Source organism: Tribolium castaneum, chromosome 1, assembly GCF_031307605.1.
Source record: "Tribolium castaneum strain GA2 chromosome 1, icTriCast1.1, whole genome shotgun sequence".
In the NCBI taxonomy this organism is placed as follows: Eukaryota; Metazoa; Arthropoda; class Insecta; order Coleoptera; family Tenebrionidae; genus Tribolium; species Tribolium castaneum.
The window spans coordinates 23,656,936-23,684,771 of NC_087394.1; the positions used below are offsets into that span (position 1 = coordinate 23,656,936).

Below are 27,836 nucleotides of genomic sequence, written 5' to 3' on the forward strand. Positions count from 1 at the left end.
AAATTGCTGGTTTTATCAATACTTTCGCTACTTGCATTATAAAACTATAATCCAAATGAAGAATTAAAACGAAATAAAACTTTTTTATTAAAAAATAATTGGGCTTTTGATTTTTGGTATCGAAAATACGTGTTTATAGGCCGAAAAATTGAGTTATCACCTAAAAACTGGAAGGGCCCCCTTGTCACCGAAAATGTATAGCTTTTACAAGATTTTTATTTACACCATATCAAAGAGCATCTTTGTGTCTCTTGACATGCAAAATTTCATAATAATCGCATGAACGGTAACAAAAATATTTTCAAAAAACCATTTTTCCATACCAATTTTTGAAAAATTGTAATTTTCCAATTTTTTGTGGTTGGTCAGTAAATACTATGATATTTATTCTTAATTGTAGAGGGGTATTCGTGGTTAAAATTATGCCACATATTTTTGAATCACCCGATATGTAGAAAGCGCTTTATAGAAAAGCTGAAATCGTCTTACTCTGGCCAAAACCGACCACTTAAACAACATTTTATTTGAAAATACTTGATTTCATACATTTCCTTGTTTTAAAATTTATAAAATAAAATAAAAACTTTTAGAAAGCTTAATATCGTTTTATTCTGACCGATTTAATAAAAGTCATGTGATTCCTTGCTTTTGAACGAAAAAAATCGCTTCAGAAAGGCTGAAATCGTCTTATGCTGCTCGAAAACGACAACTGAAGCACCGGTTCATTTGAATGCACTTGAATTCGTACAATTCCTGGTTCAAAAATGAAAAAAAAACCTTTAGACAGCGTGAAATCATTTTAGAAATCGCTATTGAAGGCTGAAATAGTCTTACTCTGATCGAAAATATCGATGTAAGTTTAGTTGAAAACACTCCGTACTTGAAAAAGCTTATGCACATTTCTTATGATTTCGAATAATTCTTTCGTTAAATACAAAAAAATCTATTTAGAGCAATTTTAAGCAAGGACGTATTTGATATCAAGAATAAGGAAAAAATCGCTTTTTAGAGAACATTTGATTTTAATGGGTTACTTGTCCAAACCGAAAAAAATGTCTCTAAAAAGCATGAAATAGTCTTATTTTTTACTGAAAACTACAACTTACGCAGAAATTTACTGAAAAACATTTGATTTAGAACGAATCCTTCCTTAAAAAAACGAAAAAATTTGCTTTAGAAAAGCTAAACCCACTTTATAATGACCGAAAAAACGACGATCTAAGCACTATTTTTTTAGAAAATACTTGATTCCGAACAATTCCTTGCTGAAAAATTAAAAAAGATTAGAAAGACTGAAATCGCCTTGTTGTGACCGAAAACAACGATTTCAGCATGAGTTTAGTTGAAAACACTTAATTTCAAACAATTCCTTGCTTTTAAACGAAAACAAATCACTTTAGAAAGGCTTTAGAAAGTTACCTACTAAAAACGAAAAAAAAAAAAACTCAGTGTAGAAAACCACAATTGAAGCACCAGTTCATTTTTAGAAGGCTTGAAATCGTTTTATTTTTTTCAAAAACGTACAATTTAATAAAAGTGATGTGATTTCTTGCTTAACAAGGAAAAAATTGCTTAAGAAACGATCAATCGTTTTATTCTGACCGAAGATTACTAAATACGTACCAATTTAATGCAAAACATATGATTTTAAAGGATTTTTGCCTAAAACCGAAAACATTACTTTAGAAAGTCTGGAATCGTCTTATTCTTAACGGAAAACAATTGACTTCGAACGAATCGTTGGTTAGGAAGGAAAAAAAATGCTTTAGAAAAGCTGAATTCACATTATAATGACCCAAAACTACGATTTAAGCATCAATTTATTTGAAAATACTTTACTCCGACCAGTTTCTTGCTGAAAAACGAAAAATGGGCTTTAGAAAGGCCAAAATCATCATTACACGGCAAATTTAATTTGATTTCTAACGATTCATTGCTTTAAACTAAAAAATATCGCTCTAAAAAGTTTTAAATCATCTTATTCCTACCGCAAACGACAAATTACCAGTTTGTGAAAAACACTTGGTTACGAACAATGCCTTGCTTAAAAACGAAGGAAATGGCTTTAGAAATGGTGAAATCGTTTTGTTGTCGCCGAAAACGACGACTTTACATTAGTCTGGTGAAAAACATCTAAATTTACAACAATTCTTTGCTTGAGATGAAAAAAATCTATGTAGGCTGATTTGACTGAAAATTATGATTTAAGCACGTACTTAGTTCAAAACTTTTTATTAATTTCGTTTAGACTTGTTCAGTAAAAACAAGTTGATCCTAAGACTTGCTCAGATCTGTAGACTTGTTCAGTTTCGAAAAATACTTGCTGTGTCGCTTCAATTCAATCCGGCTCGAAGGATCATTTTATCCTGCTCGAAGGACCATTCTATCCGGCTCGAAGGACCATTTTGTGTTAGCTCGAAGGACCATTTATGTTGAAAATGATAAAAAAGACTGACTTTTCTTTTCATTAATTTATTGATCAACAACTTTATACAAATGCATAGTAACATATTCGTATCTCGTATATGAATTCTTTAACACGGCTATATTGCTTTGAAATGGCTCACAACAGTCACAACACCTTTTTCTCATCGTAAATGACAACTAGTCAATTTGAAATTGAGAAATCAGAAGACAATGAATCGATTTCAGCTAACACTCAACCTTGGGAACCTGTACATATTGTCAAAAATTTTGTTGTCTATGTGTGGTAGAAAAGTACAGTAAATAATTGTTTTTTTTTCTTTTTTCCAGCCCAGTTTCGCTCGCCGCGGATCACCGAGCACCCCTCCGACATAATCGTGGCCAAGAACGAACCAGTGACCCTCAACTGTAAGGCCGAGGGCCGTCCCGAGCCCACCATCGAGTGGTTCAAAGACGGAGAACCCGTCAAAACCTCACCCACCGACAACAAATCGCACCGAGTCCTGCTGCCGGCAGGATCCCTCTTCTTCCTGCGAACCATGAACAGCAAGAAGGAGCAGGACGCGGGTGTCTACTGGTGCGTGGCTCGCAACACGGCCGGCTCTGCGGTCAGCAGGAATGCCACGCTGCAAGTAGCCGGTGAGTGTCAATGGATTCCGGGTGCGACCGGACTTCCGACCCATAAATCGCGATTGTATTTGCTTTAATTCCGGTGACAGGGCGAAGCCTGAAATATCGCGGCGTTATGTCGAATCTATTTTTGGACGCGATACACTAGTATTGTTTTTCATATCTTTTCATATATTTTTTCATTTAATTTTTCCATTTTCATGTATTTTTTTATATATTAATGTGCATCGGCATTCTGCTAAAATAATCCTAAGAGGACACTCTGAATGTAATCAGATCACATTTTCCTCTGATTTCACTTCTTGTTGTGTTTTTATTGGGATTCTAATATATTTCCGGCTTTCTTCGTTTTGGAATTTTTTGTTGATAATCTTTGTTGAGAATATTAACACAGTGTTGATTATAATTAAGTTATTCAAAGTTTGTTGTAAATGGCAGATTTGGCATTGCTACAATGAAATAATCGAACCATATCGTTGTTAGCATTACAGTACTCTCTTAGTACTCGAACTGTACAAATGGTACTAGCACAGAAGAAGTTTGGAAAGTCATTTAGTTAGAGCAAGAGAACTGGCCGATCTAAGAGTTGGCATGTTTAGAGTTATGGTTTTAAAGAAAGGATGAATGACTTTATTTTTGCAAAAATTAGGAGAATATGTTATTTAACCGTTTCATTAATGTCGAAGGGTGTAAGTACAAGATCTGAATTACCGAATGCAACTTATTTTTTATTAAATATAATATCTAAGAGAATGTGTTGCAAATACTATGATTATAAAGGGGCTAAAAAAGTCGAATTTTAGCCATTTTCCTCAGTGTTTTACAGCCGTTTTAAGTAACATGTTTGAAACTGATTTGCAGGGTACATTCTTTTACTTAGGCTATAAGGGAGAAAGTTTTTTAAAATGCGGCCACTGCTTTATTTAATTCGGAAATTAATTTTGAAAACTAAAAAAAATCTAGTCCTTTTTGAAAATTATTTTCTGTAAACATTAAGTGTTAAAAGGAAAATAAAATACTTTTGGCCATGTAGTGGACTCTTGGGAATAAAAAATGATTTTTATTGTTAATAAGAACGAATTACAAAAAGTACTAACTTACGTGAAAAATAGAATAGAAATTTATCTTCGCATTTTAACCATTATAAGTACAAATTGCATGGTTGGTTGGTTTATAAACTAGCTAAAACAACTAATGTTTTAATTAGTTTATAAAACTGACCAAATAATCATAAATAAAAAGATCTTATAATTTTTTTCTAAGCTAGTCAGTCATTAAATTGATTAATTTGTCACCTAGCTAAAGCATTGGATATTTTGCGTTATGAAAAAGTATGGTTTTCATATTAGCCATAGAATGCATTGGATAGTTCATAACCTACTGAGATATTTTATCTTTCAAGTAAATTAGCCAAGGTTAGTTTGTAAACTAGCCGCTATTTTAATTGAAACACAATTGATACACAATTATTAATGCTGGATAAGCAGAGGGTTTGTTGCCTAATAGTAATCTCATCTTCGTGCTTCGATACTAAAGACAATGATCGAGATTATCATAAAAAATGAATGAGAAATTACCAAAAATATATTATATATATTTTGAAGCATCTTTTACTAAAAAGCAACTAGTATGCACAACACTGTAAGAGTTGTAAAAGTTACTATAATAAACATATTCGATCTAAATTAGCTTATCAGCCATTCCAGTAAAAATTTCTTTCATTCCTTTTGAAGTTTCTTTCAGAATACACAATTTGGTTTATGTTTAATTTATTTTGCGATAAAAGAATTATTGAGAGAGGATAATCAGGTAGGCTATAACAAAAAATACTGATGTCAAATATTTTTTGAAGAGTATTTTTCGTTTATGGTAGTTTAGAAAATGAAAATCAGTAAGTAAATTGATTAGTAATATAATTTGTTTATCTTTATAACTTTTGGTATTCCGTCCGTTATCGCAAACAAACAATGATGTTCTTATTTCTTACGTTGTTAAACAACACCAAGAATTTTTAATTTCCTCTGTCTGATTTTAATATTGTTAAAATCTTTAATAGTTAAAACCTGTCTAAATAAATATTTTAGAGCTATTTTTGCACAATATTTTTTTGTCCCGTCCGTCATGTGTAAACAAAACAACAATTAATTAAAAGTCGTTGCACATTGCCTTGTTTTTCGGTTTTGTGGTTTCAAAAGTTTCAACAGGTTTCACCTTTTATTTCAAAAATAGTTGTTGGAATTAGTAGTACCTTTTAAATTAACAAAATTTTATATTGATTGTTCAACGATAAAAATGTGAGATTTTTTTTGTCTCCCGTCCGTCATCAGTTTGTATTTATTTTTTCTACTCGTATTTAAAACTTAAAAAATGTTTCCGCTGGGGAATGAGCTGTGGACCACGCTGTATATGGACATGAAGTATATTAATGATGTTCCCCATTTCATTATAAGTTTGATTTTTGATTCTTCACATTCTGAATTTATCTACTCTATCGAATAGCGTTGATTTCGTCATCGTATTTCAATGATAAGCCAAGATATTGATAATCATGTATTTATATATTATTACTTGAACTAAGTACAATGTGTTTTTAAATGATTCTCATCTAGTTAACTTTGAAATTGCTCAAGTGAATTCTCTGTCAATAAATGTCAAAACTGTCAGTTGTAAAATTCACAAATTGTCAATTAATTAATCTAAAAAATTTCGTTCAAATGCAACTAAATTGTTACACTGTGCAAGAAAACACTTTTATTGTCGAAGCTTATTTCTAAATTGGCGACTTAATCAATATAGAATGGTAATATTCGGTGTCTAAATGCCTGTCATTAATTCTATAAAGCGGCATCTCTGATTTTTTACATGGGAAATTCACAGACGACTAGGTAAGAATCATTTAAAAACACATTGTACTATTACGGAGATTTCGTGCGTGTATGCAGGTTCTTTATAGGAACCCTTTCAAAGACTTGCAAAATATGAAACAGACAACAAAACAAGTCGAATAAAAGCTTTTAATAAATTTTGACCAGAATTTCTGACCTATGCTTTTCTTTGTGTATTGACTTTTTGGTAACTAGTTAAAGGTGCATTTAGGCTTAAGTACACAGCCCAGTTGATGCACATTAATATCAAAAAGAGTATACATATTCAGTTTTCAGCTGAAAACTCTTGTCCCCTTTATTTGACTTAATGGCGTATGAGCGGAGGGTCAGCAATTAACGTCTAAATTGCGCCGTTAGCGTCACCGTCCACCCTAATGAAAACGCAAACGTCCTGAAAAATTCCCAAATGTTTCGGTAAACTTCACAGACTGAAATATCTCAATTGTGGCTGAAAAAACCGTCCGTATGTGTAAACTAGGGAATAAAACGCGAGTTATACTCCATAAACTCACCACGTAGTTAAAATTTTTCATGTAAGGAGCGTAAAGATCAAAGATAGGCCCCAGCTCCTGCCCATATGCTAATACCGAAAATTCAGACATAAAAACCATCTGTTAGTGCGTTTTTTCGTCTTTGTTCGCTCCGTTTATGACGACACACGTGTCACATGTGCGCCTCGTCCCTCTAATTGTCCAGCATCCATATTCATAAACCCTTATGTTGGGCAAACAGACAAATTGGTACCGATTCTCATCAAATATTTTAATTTGGGATTACATGGCTTCATTGATGAAATTTTGCGATTTAATCGGCGAATTTTTTCTTTAATGGCGGCTTAAAAATGGTAATGTAGAGCCAGATATGCAAACGGTGCGATTGTAACGGCGATATAACGGTGCTCGAGCTGGAAATTTGCAAAATTGTCGGAATAAAACTGGATCGGTATGAGTTGCCAGAATAGGATAATAGATAGGGACAAGTTTAGACCGAATTACCATACTGGATGTACCACAGTAACGATTTATCCATAATTCGAAATAATTAATGACGCACAGCATGTCCCATGGGGATTATTCACTGGGACGAGGCGATGAGAAAAATTACAAAAGAGAAAACGAGGCGAATAAATCTTCATCGTTGAAATGGAAATATTTAAATTAGCCATTGGCTCGTCTCGACGTTTGGTATTTTAGTAAAAACCGAATGCCTTGAATCAAAATCTTAAATATCGGTGAAGTTATAATGAAATTTCATGTTTTGCAAGATTTTTTCTTAACTTGTTCCGTACAGACTTTAACATTGTACGAAGCTTTTAAGATCTAATACATTTTACGTCCAGGATGTTATATTTTGAAGTGTTTTTGAGTATTCGAGAATAAAATTAACTAGACGCCCTCTGGTGACGACATATCGTACTTGCCGAAAACAGTAACGCAATTTTGGTAATTTCTCATTTAATGAATTATTTAGCAATTCTGCGAGTATACTGTTAATGTTTTATATTAGGACGAGTCAGTCTACAAGTATGTGCTGGTAAATACTAGCGTTGCCTTTGGTTGTGCGGTTTTTGATGATTATAATGTGTATTTTGGAATTTGAAGGTGAATAAATTGTGAAAAAGATTTTATTTTTGATTACAAAGTGTTATTAGCTAATGTAATTTATAGTTTCTATGTGAGATCTAATCATTAATAACTATTTTACAATTTTAACAATCTCATTTAAAAAAATAATTCGGTAAAATGCGACTTTGGCGTTGGCTAATAGTGAACCCATTGTTCACAATTTTCTTAAGCCAGTCTAGGTACATTTGTAAAATATATTTTACTGTAGAATAAATCTGGCTTTATTTCTCTTTTCCAATTTTTTTTTGAGTTTTCAAGGCATTTCGAATTATTTGAAGAAAAATACATTATAAATCAAAAGCAAAAAAAATTAACATCTATCTATTAAGAGTTAAAACACATAGACAGAAAGATCAAACAAGTCTACTAAAGGTCCTCAAATAGGTGGCATTTTATTCAATAGATTTTGTATTTCTTCAAAAATAAAATTTATGAGTTTCAATAAACTGCCTACAAAACTGAAAATGGGCAAAAACCTAATAAAATCACTCACTGATAAACAGTATTCTACCAGTTAGTCATCATCTCATCAGTTGCTTGACCATTTAGTTAAATTTTTTTAATTAACAATTAGAAAAGAATTTTTTCAATAACGCATTTCAGTTTTGAAATTTGAAGAAGTAACTATACCTTTTCCAATCAGAATGTTTTATTTGTAGTACAGCAGTAAAATGAATTTCATCAAAGATGAATTATGTAGGTATTGTATTTAGAACTGACTCTCTGAAAAACAATTGGAAATGGTATAAGAAGTTTGCTTTATATGTATTTCCATTTTCCAATTACATATTTTTTGGAGTTTTCAAGACATTTCGAATTATTTTTAACAAAAAATACATTAAAAGTCAAAAGCAAGCAAAGAAACATCTAGTAAAACTTAAAAAATATACATAGAAGAAACAAACAAAAACATGTACAGTCACTATCAAAAAGAATGACACCTTAAATCAGCAGCAATTAACTAGCTGTATGTTGTGTAAACTAGCTGGACAGTTTGTAGAATAATTTGTTTGCTGAAATTTATTACCTAAAAAATGTTTGTCGGACTTTTGCTATCCGGTCCGGTTGATAGGGGTGTCATTCTTTTTGATCGTGTCTGTACTATCATCTATAAGCAAAAAATTAATAAAAACCGTCAAATAGATTGCAAATTAGGTTTTTTGGAAGCATACCTCAAAAGGCCCATTTTAGGCAATACATAAATTATCTAATTTTTCAAAAGTTTTTCAGTTTATCTGATGTTTAATGCCTACAAAACTGGACATGGTCAAAAAACTCATAAAATTCGACTTTATCAGACTGCCTTTGTAACACAAATTTTATAATTGAATTAAAAATATTTTTTAACAACGAAACAAATTGCAGAACTTTAAGTTTTGCAGATTAATCCATCACCATTTCAATCTTGGAAGGAAATATGTAAATAAGAAAAAATAAAGTTGTGGGCGGTTTTTTGAATAATATTCAAATTTTTAGGCTGATTTTTAAATTAATTAAGTATTTATATAGTATCTGTGTTTTGACGTATTTCGATTCATTAATCTTTGGTGAGACAGCCGCTATTTTTTACACTTGATTACAGTTTTATCCTGAGCTGTGGATTAATTAGAGCTCCGATTTAAATTTAAATGGTCGATATTTTTCGTCGTGGACATCCGTTCTCGGATTAATTGGAACTGGAAATTTGGATAAACCGATCCAATACTTTGGCTTGAAAGTTGTCGAAACTAATAATAAGATTGCTCCTGGAGTGAAATTTAAATATTTGGCATTGAAGTCGGTCGTTTTCTTTTTGAAAACTCGTAAAGAAGTGAGTTGGTTTGCAAATATTGCGAGTGCTTTCCGAAAGTGGAGTTCCAACTTTGCAATTTCCTTGATGGATGCAATGGCGCAAACTTTTCGAATCCGTGACATTTTTGAAAATTATGATAACTGATGATTGTATTTTTTCTCGGTTGAAAAAATATGAAGCCGGGAATAATGTGTCGATCCGTGATGTTTTTGACCCGACGGCGGCGGCATCAATTCATTTCCGTCGCAATATTCTTTTATTTACGAGTTAAATTTGAATAATGTGTCGTGCAACAAAGCCATGAACATAAAACCACCTCGGCGCCGGGGGAAACTTTCAATTTCGTTGAGTGGCGAACATCTCGAGTGTGTTCCGTTTTTATTGGATCAAGGCGATCATTTTTCTCTCGTGGAGCGATGATGATAATCTGACTTTTCGATTAGACGGTACCATATTGTCGCTATCATAAAAGCATCACAATAGACGATGATCGCATCGATCGCTGTTTGTTTGACCAATCGAGACAGTGATGGATGGAAGAGTATTACATCGATTGCCTCCCATCACCATGGACAGCAGTCGTGCCACTAGACAATAGTCGAGATCCGACGACGTAAATCATTTATTATATGACGGACATTGTACGGCATGCACGAACCCCATCGACGTTTCCACGTGCCCATGGCGAGACAACTATGGATTTCCTCAATAAATTTTACGATTGTCTAACAACTTCCAAATCATTTGATTTGTTACGGCGACGTGCGCAACGAAAAACTTCTTGATATACGACGCTATCACAGCGTGATAACACCTCCTATGCAACCAACAATCCACAATTCTTTGCATCAATAAATTCCACGTCTAAACTTTAGCAAAAAAGCAACGTCGCATTTGCTTTTTTTTAAGATTTGAACTTTCTATAAATAAACTGAATAAACTGATCGAAAATAAACAGAATTAGAGCAGGCCGTGTCTGCGACATTTTAACCACATGTCAAAAATTGACTGATCAGGATTTCTCAAAAAATAATTCCTTGCTTAATCTAAATTATTCCGAAATGGAGTTTATCATCCAATAAAAAGCCTACATACATGAAAACAATATTTCTGGTCATCTCCTTAGTTCTCCCGTACTGTCTTTTACAACACGATGTTTTGAAAAGAAATATGGCTAAAGTTACACTTCCCTTTCAAGGCTTGCTTTAATTCAGTACATTTTCGATCTCACGGTATATTATACTGATCCGAGTGAATAGTTTTTTAAAAAGTTTCAAAATCGATTTAAACCTATCCTGTCTGATAGATTTTCGCCCTAGAGGCCTAGATAAGAGCTCTTTTAGTTTCGCCGTAATCGGCGTTTGAAAATCGTTTTTTTTTCAAGATTTTGTCTTGAAACCTATGCCATTTTATACAGTTTTCTCACCGGTTTTAATGGTACTTGACATTTTCCGCTTGTTCCAATATTTTCGCCGTAATCGGGGTTTAAAAAGTGAAAATTTAGACTAAAGATTTTGGAAATTAAAAGTATAAGATTTGGAGCCAAAATTTAAAAACATCGGAATGCGTTTTAAATGATCTGTATTATCTATCATCTGGTGAAAATCAGGAGCCGCTTCGGGCGACAGTTCCGATTACAAAGGCATTTATTGTTTTTCATTAAAAAATTCGTATCTCAAAAACTAATAGTTCTAGATCAAAATGATTTGTTCAAGTTCCAACGATTTCTAGGATTTATTTTAGATACGTATGTTTTCCTAAAATTATTGGTGGTCATTTCACAGAAGCAGTTTAGTTTTTCCACTTAAAAAATGCATAGCTCGCAAATAAGTCTTAGGACCGGTTTATAGAAGCGTCAGTAATTTAATCCGCAATTAAATGCGTGATTAACTGATCACATCCGGACCTTAGAGTGTTTCAGCGAATTCTACGATTTATTTTTTGCATTATTACATACGAAGTTGTTTAAATAGTTGCTTTAAATTATACAGGGTGTTTCACGTAATTTTACGAGCCTGTAAAATGCTACGAAGAATCCCTATTCCTAAACGAACTCGATTATAAATTTTAAGAAATTAGATTGTCTTCCCTAGATAAAAATCATATTCATTCCGTCTCTTGATAGAACACATGATAACTGAAAAATGAAAAATACCATAATGAGACAGGAATTAACTTTATAACTACGGTCATGAATTTCCTAAAATTAAATAAATAAATGCAAATTTTTGTATCTAGTGTTTTGTGAGTTTTGTTTGTATATTTGGGTGCCGACATTAAGCGCAGGCCTCGTAAAGTTGTGTGAAACACCCTCTAGTTTGATCATTTACCATAAAATAAAATAAAAACATTTTTTTCAAACCCACCATGGCAAAGTTTTATGAACTTTCTAGGTCTTTAGAACCCTCTAGAGCTCTTAAAAGTGCAAGAAAACGTCAATAGGTTTGATTTAAAACGTTTGATTTTTTCGAGGATTTTTGTCGAGATTATTGTCGGGTTCCGGTACCCGGAGCATTTATCGGGCAATAACACCGGAACTGTTATACGTAACCTCATAAAGTTTATTATCCTTTGGAAAGATCTTTTAATTTTCTAGCTTTTAAAAACAAAGAAACAAAGATCATTTTCCTTCGACTTCGAGAAAATTGCTAACATAAAATAGGAAAAATTTATATGTGTTGATAATTTGAAAACTGTTTTGAATTTTGCAAAGAACTCGACATCAGTCGATTACTTGGATTATTTTACATGGATTTTTATCAAAACTAGTTCAAGTTTTTCGAATACTTTTGCCGCAATTGAGAAAATAAAAAAATGATAATTTTTTTGAACACTCCCAGTACATAATGGCAGATTTTTAAATTGTCTCAAAATTGATTGAAATGCATGTTCTTTACAGCGGAATAAAAAAATTTCGACGTAATCGGCGTTTAAAAATTGGAATTTTTTCGAAATATTGCTTTGAAACCTGCTGTTTTGTAGAGTTTTTTAAACTCTACCAGTTCTAATGGCATAAGAGATTTTTCACCATCTTTATTCTAATAATTTCGCCGTAATCGGCGTTTTAAAAGTGAAAAATTTCAACTTTGAATTTTTTTTGAATTTTTTTCGGGAACTATAAGACTGGAAAAAGAAAGAATCAGAATACGCTTTAAAGTATCTTTCTCCTTTTGTTTTGTTTGATTATTCTGAATTTTTGGTCCATTTCTGGAGTGTTTATTCCTGATATACAGAACTCTAGAATTGTAGCCATAAATATAACCCCATTAAGTTTTTTAAACTTTCTTTTGAAGGTGTAAAATAAATTAATTGTTAATTTTTACTTACGGCTGGAAATAGAATATGCAGGGTAATAAAGCGGTTTATAATTTTTTTTTTTTCAAAATTTTGGATTGATTTATTTGGCTTTATATTTCAAATTTGTATGCGTTGCTCGTTCATCGAGTCGCTGATAATGCGAGTTTTTGTCATGAGCTTCGCTCGGATGCTTTTGCCTTTGAATCAAAGCTCTGGGTTGATTTTTGACGTAATGAAACCGTCGACCCCTACAAAACATAAAGCTCTAATTACAGTAACCACCACCGCATCGAAGTTTTATAAAATAGTAATGCTTGATGAAAATTTTTAATGAAAACGTGCTTCATCAACCAGGTACGTATCCATTAAGTTGATGAAGCCCAAGCAACGTTTTTCAGCAAAAGCTCGGCGGTGGTAAATCACTGAACATATTCGAATAAATTCCGGCGTTTTCTAGCTACCGGCTGTACTTCGAAGCCGTTAGTTATCCAATAGACAAGTTTACGGCTTTGTCGCTTTATAAATAAACATGATTGAGAACCGTTTTGTGCTTATTAACATAATTTAATACACTCTCTAATCGCAACAGTCAGCGAGCACAAATTGCGCTCGTAAATCCTCTCGAAGGGAGACATTTTAAAAAGCAATTTCGTGTCGGGAGGCTTTTCCGTTATCTCCTCTATCTGTTTTGGGACGATTCGCTCTTGACTTACTGGAATTGGCCGCCGTTCGATGATACGCAAAAAACTCGCTCCCCTATTGATACCTTTTGGACAAAATTATAGGCTTACCTAGAAACTTTTTTATGACTAAACCTACTACCGAATTCATTCCAGCATAATCAGGAAGAAAAAAATATTGCCTTAAGTAATCAGAAGGGAGAGGGCTTCCAAAACAATGGAGAATAATAATTATTTATTCCATGGTAAGCGATAAAATGCTATTTCATCCACTGTTTATTTCATGGTAAAATTAAATTTTATCGTCTAGAGAAATATGGTTTATTGAATTTTTTCATAATTATAATTTTCAATCAAAATCATAATTCATCATAATTTAATCGAACTAATGGAAAAGGGAGTAAAATTTTGTGTTGTACACGACGATAAAATTCACATTATCTTAAATAAAATTTTATTGTGTTGCACAATAAATAACTATTACTATACAAGATGATTATTTATCACGAGTAGAGAAACAATCTTTATCGTCGTGTATACTGCAACATTTTTTTTTCTACAGCAGGGAATTTAAGTGAAAAAAGTTCAAACTATTGGGTTAGGTTTTTACTGAATTTTGTACTTTTTTCAAAATATCCTGACTTCAAACATTTAAATTGCTTTTTAAAAAGGCATCTCGTATAGATTTTCTTAATTTTTGTAGAAAACAAAGCTTATCATTAAAAGGCTTTGATCTGAAAAATATTGGGAGCGGAGCGACAACACTCGTTATTAGGGCCCTAACGATTTTTTTCCACAAAATGTAACTCAAAATCATTTTTGAGGCACATACCATGAAATACTTTATTTGATTTTTGCAGAGAAGAAAGCTTAAATGGTTTTCAGCCGAATAAAATTGTAGACAAATAATTAAGTACTCTTTATAGATTCTTGCTGAAGTTTGTTCTTTCTATAAAATATTTTGACCACAAAAAACATGGATGTTTTTTTTTGAGGCATTCGTGAAGGGATTATCTTAATGTATGCAAACAACAAAGCTTATTAGAATGAAAAAAAAATGTGAAAAAAACAAGATGAACCGACTAACACGTACTCCTTAGACCCTTACCTATGTTTTTCTTTTCTCAAAGTGTCTTGGCCACAAAAACTCCACTACGTTTAACAATTTTTTTAATATGAAAGAGTGGACTTCCTTTGTCCTGAATTTGTAATCTGATTCCTTTACAACAACGGTTATCAATTCTGGAATTAGTTGTGGAAAAGGACATTCTGTTAAATTTTTGGAACTATCGGAATTAATTTGAAATTACAGTAATTATTTTGAAATTGCCAATTACAATTTTGCAATAATTGCAATTGCAATTACTACTATAAATTATTGAAATTACTGGATTTTTTTTAGAATGTCGATTAGTTTAAACATTTTTTTTATTCCTTTTTGTTCTTTCATTAGCTTCAAAAAATGCACTTGTGATTTTGACTTTTGTTAAGACTTTTGTACCTAGTAAGAAGAAATATTTTATTAAAAAGATAATTAAATGTTTGTCATTTAGAATTTAAATAAATACATTTAATAGCAATAACAATAATGAATACTAATATAATAAAAATAATAATAATAATAATAATAATAATAATAATAATAATAATAATAATAATAATATACAGCGTGCTCAAAAACTGGCGCACCAACTCAATGGTGTGTGGTAGAAAAGTGGTTACATATAAAGGTAAAAATAGTAAAAAAATTCTTTGTATTAAAGTTATTGATAAATAACTAATTTTAGGTAAATGATATGTGGCAACGTTGTCTAACAATCATGATCGCAATAGAATTTGAGCAACAATTCGGAAGTAAAATTACCGTTGGGGGCGCCACTGAGCTAGGTCGAAAACAGTAACCATAAATGGCGGGAAAATGTTTATTCGGATATTTTGGGCGTTGTACGAATTTTGGGGCTTCACAATTATTACATTGCCTATGCGGAATGATTATTGCATCTTTGATGCAAGAAACTTATGTTGACAAATGAGAGATGACGAGGAAAACACGAATAACGAATGACTGTTTGGTTCACTTTCTTTATTGGAAAATTATTACAAAAACATTGAAAAGCCTACCTTTTGGCATAATTTACGTTTAAATGTATCAGCAGTTGTTAATCTTTATTGTAGTTTTGTAGATTTACCGCAGCATTTCATGATTTTTTCAGTGGAAAATTCTAACCTAAAATTCATAACACTTCACTAATTTATTGGTTTCTTGAGCCAAACTTTGTGTTCGCTGTGATCCATTACTTATAATCTTTAATTAGACAACTGTTTGATAACACTTTGTAATCAAAATTTAAATATTTTTCACTTTTTATCCACTTTCAAGTTCCAACAATAAACACTTTATACCACGAAAAACTACAGAACCAAAGTCAACGCTAGTATTTACCACCACGTACTTTTAAAGTAATTCTTTCTATTGTAAGTAATTAACACTATACACGCAAAATTGTTGAACAATTCATTAAATGTCAGTTAAATGTGGCATTACGAAAATTTCTTTACTGTTTTCGACATAGTTCAAAAGTCATCACCAGAGGGCGTCTAGTTAATTTTATTTCCGAATAAAAATAAATTATTTTTGAAACGGTTTCCTAGGAAATAATTCCCAGTGTTGGCACATCTACACATTGTGATTTTTTGGATGAATTTTAATTTTTTTAAATTAAAAAAACTGCTAAAATCTGTTAGTAAAATTTAAAATAATTATTCATCGTTTTGTTACGGAACGATTACCTGGTATGAAACATAAAAAAATAATGAAAACTAAAGAAGTTAACACAATAAGTTTGTAGCTCCAGATTTTTTAAAATATAACTTTAGGAATTTTTTCAACATTTTTCCCGTAATCTGCACTTGCTTCTCAATAACGTACCACTGAGTTGGTGCGCCAGTTTTTGAGCACCCTGTATAATATGAATAAAAATATATAATAATAATAAGTAATAATTATATAAAGTAATAATACTAACAACCTTGGTGAAAATAAAAAATATAGTTATTTTTTTATACAAGATGATAAAGAGATTGTGGATCTACGAGTAAAAAGGTTAAGTTCAAGAGTGACAGAGTAGATAAACAATCATTATCGTCGTGTATAATACAACATTTTTTTAGACCTATTTACATCCAGTGTAACCAACAGACTCAGTACTTCTGGATCAGCCTGTATGTTTAATTTAAAACATTTTATCTATCCTTGCACTTAATAAACTGTTAGTTAAGCTACTCAAAAGAGTTAATAAAGAATTCGTTTAACATCTGCTGTAGAAAAAAAAATTAAATTCATTATTACTGAAAATATTTACCTTTTTGGCACGACATAACGACAATACAGGGTGCTCAAAAACCGGCATATCAACTCAGTGGTACGTTGTTCAGAAGCATGATTGTGTAGATTATGGAAAAATTTTTGAAAAAAATCCTAAGTCTGGATCTACAAACTCATTTTGTTGGCTTCCTCAGTTTTCGTTATTTTTTAATATTCTTATGTTTTACACTAAATAATCATTCCTTAACACAATAATTAACAATTATTTTTAAATTTACTATCAGTTCGTGGCAGTTTTTTGAATTTAAAAAAAATACATAAAAAAATGAAATTTGTAGATATGCCGAGAAAGGGTATTATTTCCTAGGAAACGGTTTCAAAAATAATTCGTTTTTATTATTGATCAATTTCTATTGCAATCACGATTGTTAGACATCGTTGTCGCGTTTCATTTATTTAAAATTCCTTATTTAGTATTTTTACCTTTATACAGACTATGTAAAGATTTCTCTACGACATACCACTGAGTTGGTGCACCCTGTATGCTCAAAAGTTGAGGGCCAATTTCATTTTGGGCCTAATTTGCTGATTTCTATTTTCGGATAACAAAATCTGGTGAAAAGACCTATTTTTTATTTGAAATGAGTGTTTAAGCGCTGGAAAAGGGAAAAAATCATGACATTTTCTAACCAATTAGACAATTGTTTGGGCAGTTTTGTGCACCAAGTGCTTGCACCTAAGCATCAATTAGGGAATAAATAAATAATAATTATTAAAATTCACTCTATTAAGAATAGAGGAGCCCTGGCGTGTTTGAAAAAATCTCGCCGCGTTGTTTAATAAAATTCCGGGCGCGCGTACGTCTCATCCATCACCCGGAAACAACAGTCCGGGAAGGATTATGACAAATGTCGTCGAATTACAAGAGCAAAGAAGGCGTATGTGGAGCCGGAGCTCCTCCGAAATGAATAGTAATCCAGCGCCAAATGAAAAGATGAATGCGAAATGAAAGTAATAAAAAACCGTTTCCGAGTCGCAATTTTCTCCGCAAAGATAGACTCAACTTATCTGGGATTTGCCTTCGAGACAGACCGGAAAATTATGGAGAAAAATGCGCGCGCGCGCCTAATTAAAAGGGTTGTTTGGCCCGATATTGATGCTCTCGAAACGCCAGTTGGCCGACTTTTATTGCTCTGATTATGTTTTTACGGGCCGTCCAGGGCCGGACCGCAAATTGAAACGCAAAAACGGGAACGGTAATGGCGCCGATTAATTGGATATGCGATGCAATCGATTGCAGGATTTCGCGTGATTCAATTAGGAAATACACGGCTAAATCACGAACAGGGAAACATACAGGGTCGTTAAAAAGTATGGATACAGTTAAATATTTTCAGAACGGTTTAACAGAGAACCTTGAAATTTGGGAAACAGTTAAAGTGTTTAAATTCTATCATTTGAGAGCTTTTTCAAATTTTTATCGTCATTCATTTTGAAAATTCAAGGCTAACTTGATTTTTTCAAATGGCACGAAGGGCCAAATTTAACCATTTTTAAAAGAGATTTTTTTTTAAATTGAATGATGTAACATAATACCCACCTTTACTTTTATTAAAAAGTAAAAAAATTTTAATTCAAAAATTTTCTGGGATACTAAAATCAAGTTAGCTTTGAAAATACTGTTATTAGCGATATCTGTCACTTGTATATTAGCCAAAAATTAAACTTGGGTGCAATAATTAGTCTAATAATGGTACATTTAAGTAAAACTAAGCGAAAAAAATTCTCATGTTGGTTTATCATCGAGACAGAAAGCCAAAAAGTTAGTGGAAATTATTTTGAACGTCTTTTGTAGCATAAAAATCAAGTATTTTGTGTTTAAAGTTTTTTAATTAAAACGTGTTCTTTTTCAGTTAAAAGTGTTATCTTAACAGTTATTTTTAACTTTTACTTATTTTGGTCAATGTTTAAACAGCAAAAAGCTAACAATAAATAAAGGCAACATTTCCAAGACTACCAAAATTTTACATTTTTCAAAATTTTTAAGTTTTGATTAAATTAAGGTATGCTATTATATTGTTGCTATTAAAAAAAATCAAGTTAGCCTTGTATCCGAAGAACAAATGGAGATAAAAAATTAACAAATATCTGAAAACCAAATTTCAATAAGTTTTGATGGATAGTTTTTATAATATTTAACTGTATCCATACTTTTCAGCGACCCTGTATATTGGAGCGCGTAAAAACCAACCATTTCCACGGGAAAGTAAACAACCAGCATTACGAGTAATAATTTTCGAACTCTAATTAATCGCAAGATGTAGTAATTGTAGAGCAGAGTGAGCGGAGGTTTTTTGAAACGTGTTCCAATGCTTGCCAAAGCTTTCAATAATAACAATAATTAAGTGAAAGCAAAATGCATATTGCATTCTTCGGGAGATAGCTGAGAGACATAAATTAGTTGCGTTCACATTGTAATATTTTCCCTACAAAGTTTACAATGAAAATAAATTTGATTTCCCTGCTTCTGAAACAAGACACCGTTAACGTCTCTTTTATAGTGCCCTCACTAACTCGCTTAAAATTAAAAACCAACTATCGAATTTTACGAGGGTCGTTAAGAATTTAACTGATGGATTTATAAAGTAGGATTAGGGCATGGCGTGAACAAATTTTCTTAGCTTGGCCGGTTTTGAATTAAATAAATCATAAAAATAAATACTTTGAATGGCAGTCTCGAGGTCTCCTCATTCCTATTATCGACTTAATTATATCTTGTAATTTATTGATGACCTTTACCTTCTCCGCTTTCATTTATGCTTGTCTTATCAATGAATTGTCATAAATTGTAACAAGAGGCGTTATGTCGTTATCGCTCATGTTTCTTACTTTGTTTTTTTGGTCGCTGGTGAAGTGAAATCAGTCCAACATTCTTTCTGGGTTAACATTTTGTGCGAAAATATTCATTTTGTACAAATTGCTGAAAATCAGCTCAAGATACGATCAGCCTAAGAAAATTTGTAGAAATTTCCGTTACATGATAACAATTTCCAAAAATAATGTGTACCGTAGTCAAACAAGAATTTTTGTGATAAAATTTTCCACTTTTATTTACTTTGAGAATATTTTTAAACTATCTAAACATTAAATTACTCAAAATATTTTGCGAAATCAACTACTAAGTTTATTGTAAACACAATCTCTTGATTAGACTATTTTTTTTTGCTCAAAATTATCGAAATTTTAAAAAATCATCAAAAATAAATGAAAAAGCTTGTTTTACAGAGACAGAAAATCGATTAAATTTTCAATTCTTTCAAAAACCAAAATCATTTAAAATCCATGAGAAGTTTCTCAGTATTTTTATGGCAAAACTGCCTTACTTTTTGAGAATTTTGTAATTAAATATTAAACCTAAAGCAATTCCTTTACTACAATATTCTCCTAATCAACATTTTCTAACACAATAAACAAAAATGTCTACAAAAAAGCACATTGCTCGTTTTGAACTGATTATTACCTAATTTCCACCGTTTTTTCAGTTCACAAAAATGAGGTAATCATCTTGTTTGTAATGGACGATTAATTTCCAATACTACTTAAAGCACGAACATTTCCAACATAATGTGAAAAACATTCCAAATGCTAAAGATATTATTAAGTCCAACAAGAGATTCTCAGCGTTTTGAGGTGCAATTTGGTCATGTTTTACCAAATTTTGTTAATTAAATTACGAAAGGAAGACTAATTTAGAAAATTTTTAAAAAAATTAAAGAATTCTACAGAGGCAGACTAATTTTGATAGAAAAGATTTGGAAAGCAAGGATTATTTCTATTGCAAAGTTTGACTGTTTTTAAAGTATTGATTTCGCAACAGATTTTCAAAATAATTATCGCCTTCCAAAACTATTTTTTATGATGTAAAATAAAATTTCTCAATTTTAATTCTCTATTTATTTTATTTATTTTATTTGTTTTATTTGTTTTATTTATTTTTTTTTTATTTTTTTAGTATACATATTGACAGCATCCAGTACCTCAATTTTTTTGTTAAGTGAACACTTATTGCATTAATCAAACTTGTTACTGTCAAGTCTAATAAGAATTACTTAGTGATTTTTTAACCGTTTTTTCTACTCTTTTGGGATTATTTTCCGAAATTAAACATAAAACCTGAAAACAATTTAATGAAAATCTTATTTAATTATATTTATTTATCTTATTTATTTAATATATTTGTTTTTTTTTATTATACATATTGACAACATCCAGTACCCCAGTTTTTTTGTTACGTAAACATTTATTGCATTAATCAAACTTGTTACCATCAAGTCCAATAAGAATTACTTAGTGTTTTTTAAAACGTTTTTTTCTGAACTTTTGGGATTATTTTTCGAAATTAAACATAAAACCTTAAACAATTTAATGAAAATCTTATCAACATTTTTAAACACAATCTGATACACGTAAATACTTAATATACAATGTGTTTTAAATGATTCTCATCTAGTCATCTGTGAATTTGTCACGTAAAATCAAAAAATGCCGCTTTATAGAACTAATGCATTCAAACATCGAATATTACCATTCTCCATTTATTAAGTCTCCAAGTCGGACACAAGGTCCGATAAATAAAAGTATTTTTTTGCACAGTGTAACAATTCAGTTGCATTTTAACGAAATTTTTAAAACTTCACAACTGACAGATTTGACAATTATTGACAGATGATTCAATTGAGCAGAGCGGCACACATTTGTTTACAAGTAAAACAGTTTCAAAGTTAACTAGTTGAGAATCATTAAAAAACACATTTTACTTAAACAGAAGCAATAATACGTAAAGTAGATTTTTGGTGTGAATTGTCACTAAATCAAAATAATTATTTTTATTAAAAATACAACAAAAAATGTTTGAATTATTTCAGAGAGGAGACTAATTTCATGCTTGGAAAGCAAGAAAAAATTGACTTAAATTTTAGCAAAACAAATTTTCTAGAGTACTTATTTATTCAAATTAAATTAATTGTCGTACATAAATAAATTCAAACTCTTTGTGAAGTAAAAATTATTCTAAAAACTAAAGTTCTTATTAACCCTAACAAGAATTTCTGAAAACATAATATAACTGCGCGCTTTGTTAATTTCCAACTTTAAAACTAAGTATAAATTCCTCGTAAATAAAAAATTCAGTCACAATGTTTTTTTCAGGCTTGATGCTTAAATAACACTAACTTAAGAATACAAATTGTCAAAATAAACGAAAATTTCCGAAATGTTTTACAGGTTGACCTATCCAGATTTGAAAAACAAAAAAATTGTTTTCCAAAATTCAAAGACAGTAATTTTTTTGTGGGTAAAAAAAGACATCAGAGTTATATTATACTTGGTGTTTTTTTGCGATAAAATATGCGTTCTTTTTGTTTTTAAGATTAAACATAAAATCCAAAAACTAATTCAATCAAAATAATTATCTCAATCTACAATATCTGATTCGTAAAAATAGCAAAAATATGACAAACTACTTCCAGAAACCATTTCTTTTAAAGACTTCAATTAAACTTTGGAGATTATTACGATTCTATCGCTTTTAGGAATTGATCTTTTGGAAATTAAATTACTATGAGGAAGGGAGGTTGAGATAAGGCGTGTGGTTCAAGTGTGCAAAGTTTGCGCATTTTGCAGCGCCATAACAATCTAGAAAACGTCCAGCAAAGGTCACTAGCACGAACTTGTCTCATGCAATCTCCCCGAAACAATAGCGTATGACCACAATTATGACATACAGCCCATTTAGTCAGCGATAATGGAATTTTCAGCTAATAACGTAATTCTGTATTATTGCAATCGAACTGGCTGTCCCTAGCAGACAACTTGATGGCAGATTTCAGTAATTGGCGTGACTGTTGGACCAGATATGTCTAATAGCGCTAATACCGGTTTTAGTATCGGGGGTTGGAAAATTGTAAGTATCCCCAATGCCACCCCACGGACATGTAAGCTTTATTTGCTTGCTCCTAGCACTAATATTATCCCTAGGGATGAAGGGCGTTTTATCTAATATACCAGTCCTAATGCCAAAGCCATAAATAATTTCCGCCGATATGCAAGCGACGGTGACATGAATGGTTTCACTGATATAATTGCACCAACCCTACAACCAGATAAAACCCAAATTCACTCCTGCGTGGGTTCGCTTCTCCGTAAAGTCATTTTTGATTTTTAATGTCTCTTTGCCTTCACACGGCCGGCAATAAAAACCGAATGTTTATTATTCAAAGCGGCAATAAATTGAGAAAGTAAAGAAAATTTTTTAGGCGTGTTGTTGGTTCAGAGAAGAGACTGGTAGCCGCACACAAATATTGACTGTCGAGCTTCTGAATACGTCGTATGTTTGCGATTATGCTAATGATGCCCATTTGACAAATTGACTCGAGAATACACACGAAAGAGTATGTTTGTGAGCACTTCAAGAGCTTTCAACATCGTTCCGCTGCAGCAAAACTTGATAAATCCATTAAAATATCAATTACGCCCGCTTTTAGTTTCTCTTAATTGTGTTTGCTCTCTTCCGAGGTTCCGAAGCAACAACCCGAACACTTGCGCAACCAGAAATTTACAAAAACACAGAGAAAATAGTAAGCACGAAAGTGCTAACAAAATGCGGAAATGAACCCAAAAAATATAAAAAGAAATTTCCCAGGAAAATTTCACTCTCACAACTTCTATTACTATTTCTTTCTCCATTTGGAAACACACCGTTTCAGAATAAAACTATGAAAGATTTCGTTTTTATATTACACGAAAACTGCAATTTCTTTTTGAAAAGAGGTTTGGACAAACTTTGCTTTAATTCTGCAAAAGCCTTTTATTATAAGTTTACAATATTTTTTTTTGTTTTTTGGATAGTTTTTCAAAAAAATTCTACGATTGTTTCTACAAAAGATAATCCCTTTAAAACAGTGACATTGACAAAATTTAAAAAAAAAAACAAAAAATGTATCAAAGCCATAAGAAGTTATTCTAGGTTCACAATCTAAAGCTTTTTGAATTAGCTTTCTATTATACAAAAATGAGAAAAATTGTTCAGATGATTTGCAAAAAATATTTTTTCTTAAAACGAGCTAATATAAAATATCTGGACAGAGAAAACAAAAAAAATATAAAACTCATAATATTTTTTATTACGGATGATTCATCAAAAAATTATTATTTTTATTCTTCGACACTGTCAAAATTTACGGTTTTTCTCCTGTGTAAACAAGTTTTGACAACTGTTTGGCATTTCTCAGTACGAAACGTCAGATTATTTTTAACAAATTTAAAGCAATTTTAAGCCTTGCTGAGTCTATTTCGAAGAATAAAATGTTGTATTCAACTCGTTTTTGTGTAAATCGGTTCATTTATTTCGCCTCTCGTGAAATAAAGCGTCCGATTTACACTCAAACTCGTTAAATAAATAGCTATAATTGAACGACAAAATATTTTGTGAAAACCCAAAAATTTAATTTTTGATTAATGATATGACCAAACTTACATGCTGATTTTAAGTAAGAAAAATTAGGAAAAGAGTGCTTTGGAAAAAAACGACAAAAATTTTGTTTAATAAACTAAATTTTGACAGTTCTATTTTAAATATGGGAGCAGAATTTTTATAACTTTGTCTTGTTGTGTTTCGCGAAGAATAAACTTCTAGCTTATCATGTCGTTTAGTTTTTAAATAAGTAAGCTTGGCGGATACAAATTCTATTAAACTTTCAAAATCTAGTTTGTTTAAAATAAATTGTTGACGTTTTTTCCACTCTTTGGAAAAATACTTTTTCCTCCATTTTGATCAGCATGTAAGATTCAATCATATCATGTGATACATCGTTGTAATCAGAAATAAAAACACTTTTCAAAAATACAAAAATCGCATATGGCCTCCGTAAGAAAAACCAAAGATGAGTGTTATAATTTTGGCATCAAGAACGCCTAGGTAAACACGATGTCAGACTTAGATTTCTTGTAAAAAAGTGCCTTAAGAACGTGCTAGTTAAAAACGTCTAGTTCTTTTGATTTTTGCTTGAAAAAATAAAAACGGAAATTTGTAATTTTTGTTTTTTTTTTTTTTTCAATAATGCAAAAAATAAAAATGACATCAAATTTTCTTTCAAATAATTGTTCAACATAAAAATGCGCAACTTTGCCTTAATTTAAACGACCTCGTATCTCTGAAAATATATAAGATTCCCATAGAGGAGCTCGAAAAACGGACACCCTGTATATAAATCCTTTGAATACACTTTGCTTCCTGCTGAAAGAACTTAAGTACAGATAATTCGCCAAAAAAATAGTTCGTCTAAAACGAACCAATGACAAGAATGTCTTGAGAAAACCAAAGAATTTATTAAAGTCCTAAGAAGTTATTGCGTGTTCGCAATTTTTTTTTTAAACGAACGAAAGACTTTATAATAAGCTCTGTTTTCTGGAAAAATCAGAAAAATTTAACGAAATATTTGCCAAATAATAATTCGTCCAGAAAGGAGCCAATGATACATTTTGAGGAAACGTAAAAAAATATGAAAGCTCTTAAGAGCGAAGTCTCTTCGGACAAGCTTGTTTACGCTAGTCAGAAAATTTCTAGGTATGATTCTCTGAAAATCAACTTTGTGAGAAAAGCTGAAAAATCAAAAAATTTCATTTTCTAAACTTGTAATATTGTTCTTTCACCATTTTTTGTGAAAACTAATATATTAAACTTTGTTTATTATATAAAAACTGAAATTTGCTTTTAATTCAAATTTTTCGATAGATCCACGTAAAGTGATTATTGTAAAAAGCTGAAAAATTTGATGAGCTCATGTAACCGGGCAAAAGTGATTTTCAGCGTCAATTTTTATTTCCTCGTTGGCAAAAATAAATCTCTCTCGTGCTGAAACCGTCCAATCTCCCGAAACAATTTTCCATTAACTGTCCTGCATAAAAAACCTTAATAACGCGATAAATAACTCTGACATTTGTTTATTAACTTATTAATAGCTCGCATTAAAAATAATGCAGGCTGTCATCGTAAATATAAATTTTATGTTCCGTTTGAAATTTTTTACCACTGAAGAATATCAGATTATGCCACAGAGGAAAACAGGCCACCGTGTAATGTGAAACATCTGATTATTATTAAAACGTTCTGCTGCACAAGATTAAGTGCTCCAATCTGGTCTTTGTCTCGGTGAAAAAAATTCGCTAATAATGGGAATTGAATCGCTCCCTCCAGAGCTGTTATTGTACATGACTGAACCATTTGATAATAAATTAATTAACACGAGCTAGACTTAATCCTCCTTCCTGTTGTGAATTTTGACGTAGTTCATTTCCTCTTTGGCCATATCACTATCCCCCCACCCCCAGAGCATGTCTTCATGGTGGTGGTCATCGTCCACATTGAGTATCTTATCGATCTTATCAAACTTCCGAGTACCATCACCCGTGCGCAGCACCCTCTTCATTATCATCTCTTCCGACACGGTCTTGAGGTCATAGGCCCAGCCTATGGCCGCCATAAAGTCCAAAAAGCCCGTGGTAAGGTTACTTCGGTACTTCCCAAACTCCCCGGTCTTATAATCCCACGGGAAAGTGTGATGGTAGTTGTGCCAACCCTCCCCACCGGTCAAAACCGCAATCGTGGCACTTTCGGTGGGATAAATGTTCCTACAAAATTAATTTAACCATGATGGTACCACTGGACGCGGTTCCGTACTTGTCGTATGGGCGGGACCCATAGATATGGGCCCAACTGTTCACAAGGAACGTAATGTTGGTGCAGGCGCAGTACCGCAGCATGGTCGCAACGAAAAACGCGGTCCAGAAGTTCTCGCCCCAGAAGTACCATGGGATCGCCGCCGGGAGGTAGAACCCAATGACTGGGGCAAAGAACGTGTGGTAGTACCTAAAACACGTGGTTGGAGTATTGGGGGAAGGGTTTAGTTCGCAGTTACTTTTTCTGGATCATGACCACGGAATCGGCATGCAAGTCGCTGAAGTCGATCGACTTGTATTTATCCTCCACGTCTTTGTGGGGCTCGATGAACAACCAACCCATATGGGAGAAGAAGAAGCCGCGGCGCGAGTTGTGTGGGTCGGCGTTGGTATCGACGAACTTGTGGTGGACGCGGTGGTACGTGGCCCAGTCGTAGATGTGGTTCTGGAGGGACAGGGTTTGGAAAATACAAAGAAGCATTCGGAGGGGGAGTCGCGCCTTGTAGGCCTTGTGGGCCCAGAGGCGGTGACTACCAGCTGTCACTCCTTGGAGGGCTATGACCAGAAGGAACCAACCTAGAATTTAAGGGTTGTAACGTGGGGGAAAAAACTTGACTGGGTTTGTACTGTAAAAGACTGTTTTCCACTGGGCGTAGAACATGGCCAGGTACAGTCCATAGAAGCCGGTGAGGTGCATGATAATGTACAGGATGATGTTCCTCCAGACCATCCTCCAATGGTACTGCTGCGGTTTCTGGGCATTTTGTGTGGTCTCGGTCGTGGTAATGGTCTGGGCCGACATCGCGCTGGAATTTGAGATAAGCGAGAGTCAAGTATCGCCACATGTCGGACTTTGCCCGGGGACATCATACCATCATCAAAAAACGGCAATAGATAACTGAATAGATAACAGGAAGTCGAGTCTTTTCACACAATAGCGCGCCCATGAATAGAATAAATTAGCCAAATTAGCTCCGTTACAAGACTCACCTTTCCTTTCACGCAACGGTTATCAAACTCGTGGTACCTACACCGACATTAGCACTGTCTCAATGAAGTCTGGCTCACTTCACGATTTTGCAACCGGTATCCCGATCACGTGACGCAATTCCGTCCAATCGCGTGCCGACAAAGATTGTGGAACTGGAGACAAGCGGGTTCACGTCCTTTTATATGGCTTGGCAAAAATGGTACTGTTATCACACTAGATTATGACATTTAACCCCGGATGAGACACAACACGAGTGGACGCTTTTTCGATAACTTATTGCAAGTTTGCGTGGACTATCGAAAATGAGCCGATTCGCGAAGCGATTTTTCGTAAAAACGTTATAAAACGGTACCTGAAATTAAGCGGAGGCTTATCGCGGGCCATTAAAACGAACTGAGATTGACGTGGAAACGGCGCGTGAAGGCACGTACAACGGAATCTTACATAAAAAA

At 32.5% G+C, this 27,836-nt stretch overlaps 2 protein-coding genes across 8 annotated transcripts in view; one reads left to right on the plus strand and one right to left on the minus strand.

Annotated features, from left to right (window-relative positions):
- robo1 (roundabout 1) overlaps nucleotides 1-27,836 on the plus strand; it is a 476,471-nt gene that overhangs the window by 415,182 nt on the left and 33,453 nt on the right. For both annotated transcript variants that reach the window (XM_064359787.1, XM_008192882.3), the window contains one exon: nucleotides 2,755-3,063. In XM_064359787.1, the coding sequence (XP_064215857.1) occupies nucleotides 2,755-3,063 (309 nt within the window). The remainder of the gene's footprint in view (nucleotides 1-2,754; nucleotides 3,064-27,836) is intronic.
- The window catches only part of D12des (delta-12 desaturase), a 54,534-nt gene continuing 52,340 nt past the window's right edge, over nucleotides 25,643-27,836 (minus strand). For 3 of the 6 annotated variants that reach the window (XM_008192864.3, XM_064358935.1, XM_008192862.3), the window contains exons 2-5: nucleotides 27,021-27,199; nucleotides 26,633-26,969; nucleotides 26,395-26,583; nucleotides 25,643-26,345 (exon numbers count right to left, since the gene is read on the minus strand). In XM_008192864.3, coding sequence (XP_008191086.1) covers nucleotides 25,970-26,345; nucleotides 26,395-26,583; nucleotides 26,633-26,969; nucleotides 27,021-27,195 — 1,077 coding nt within the window. In that variant the 5' untranslated portion in view covers nucleotides 27,196-27,199 and the 3' untranslated portion in view covers nucleotides 25,643-25,969. 6 annotated transcript variants of the gene reach the window in all.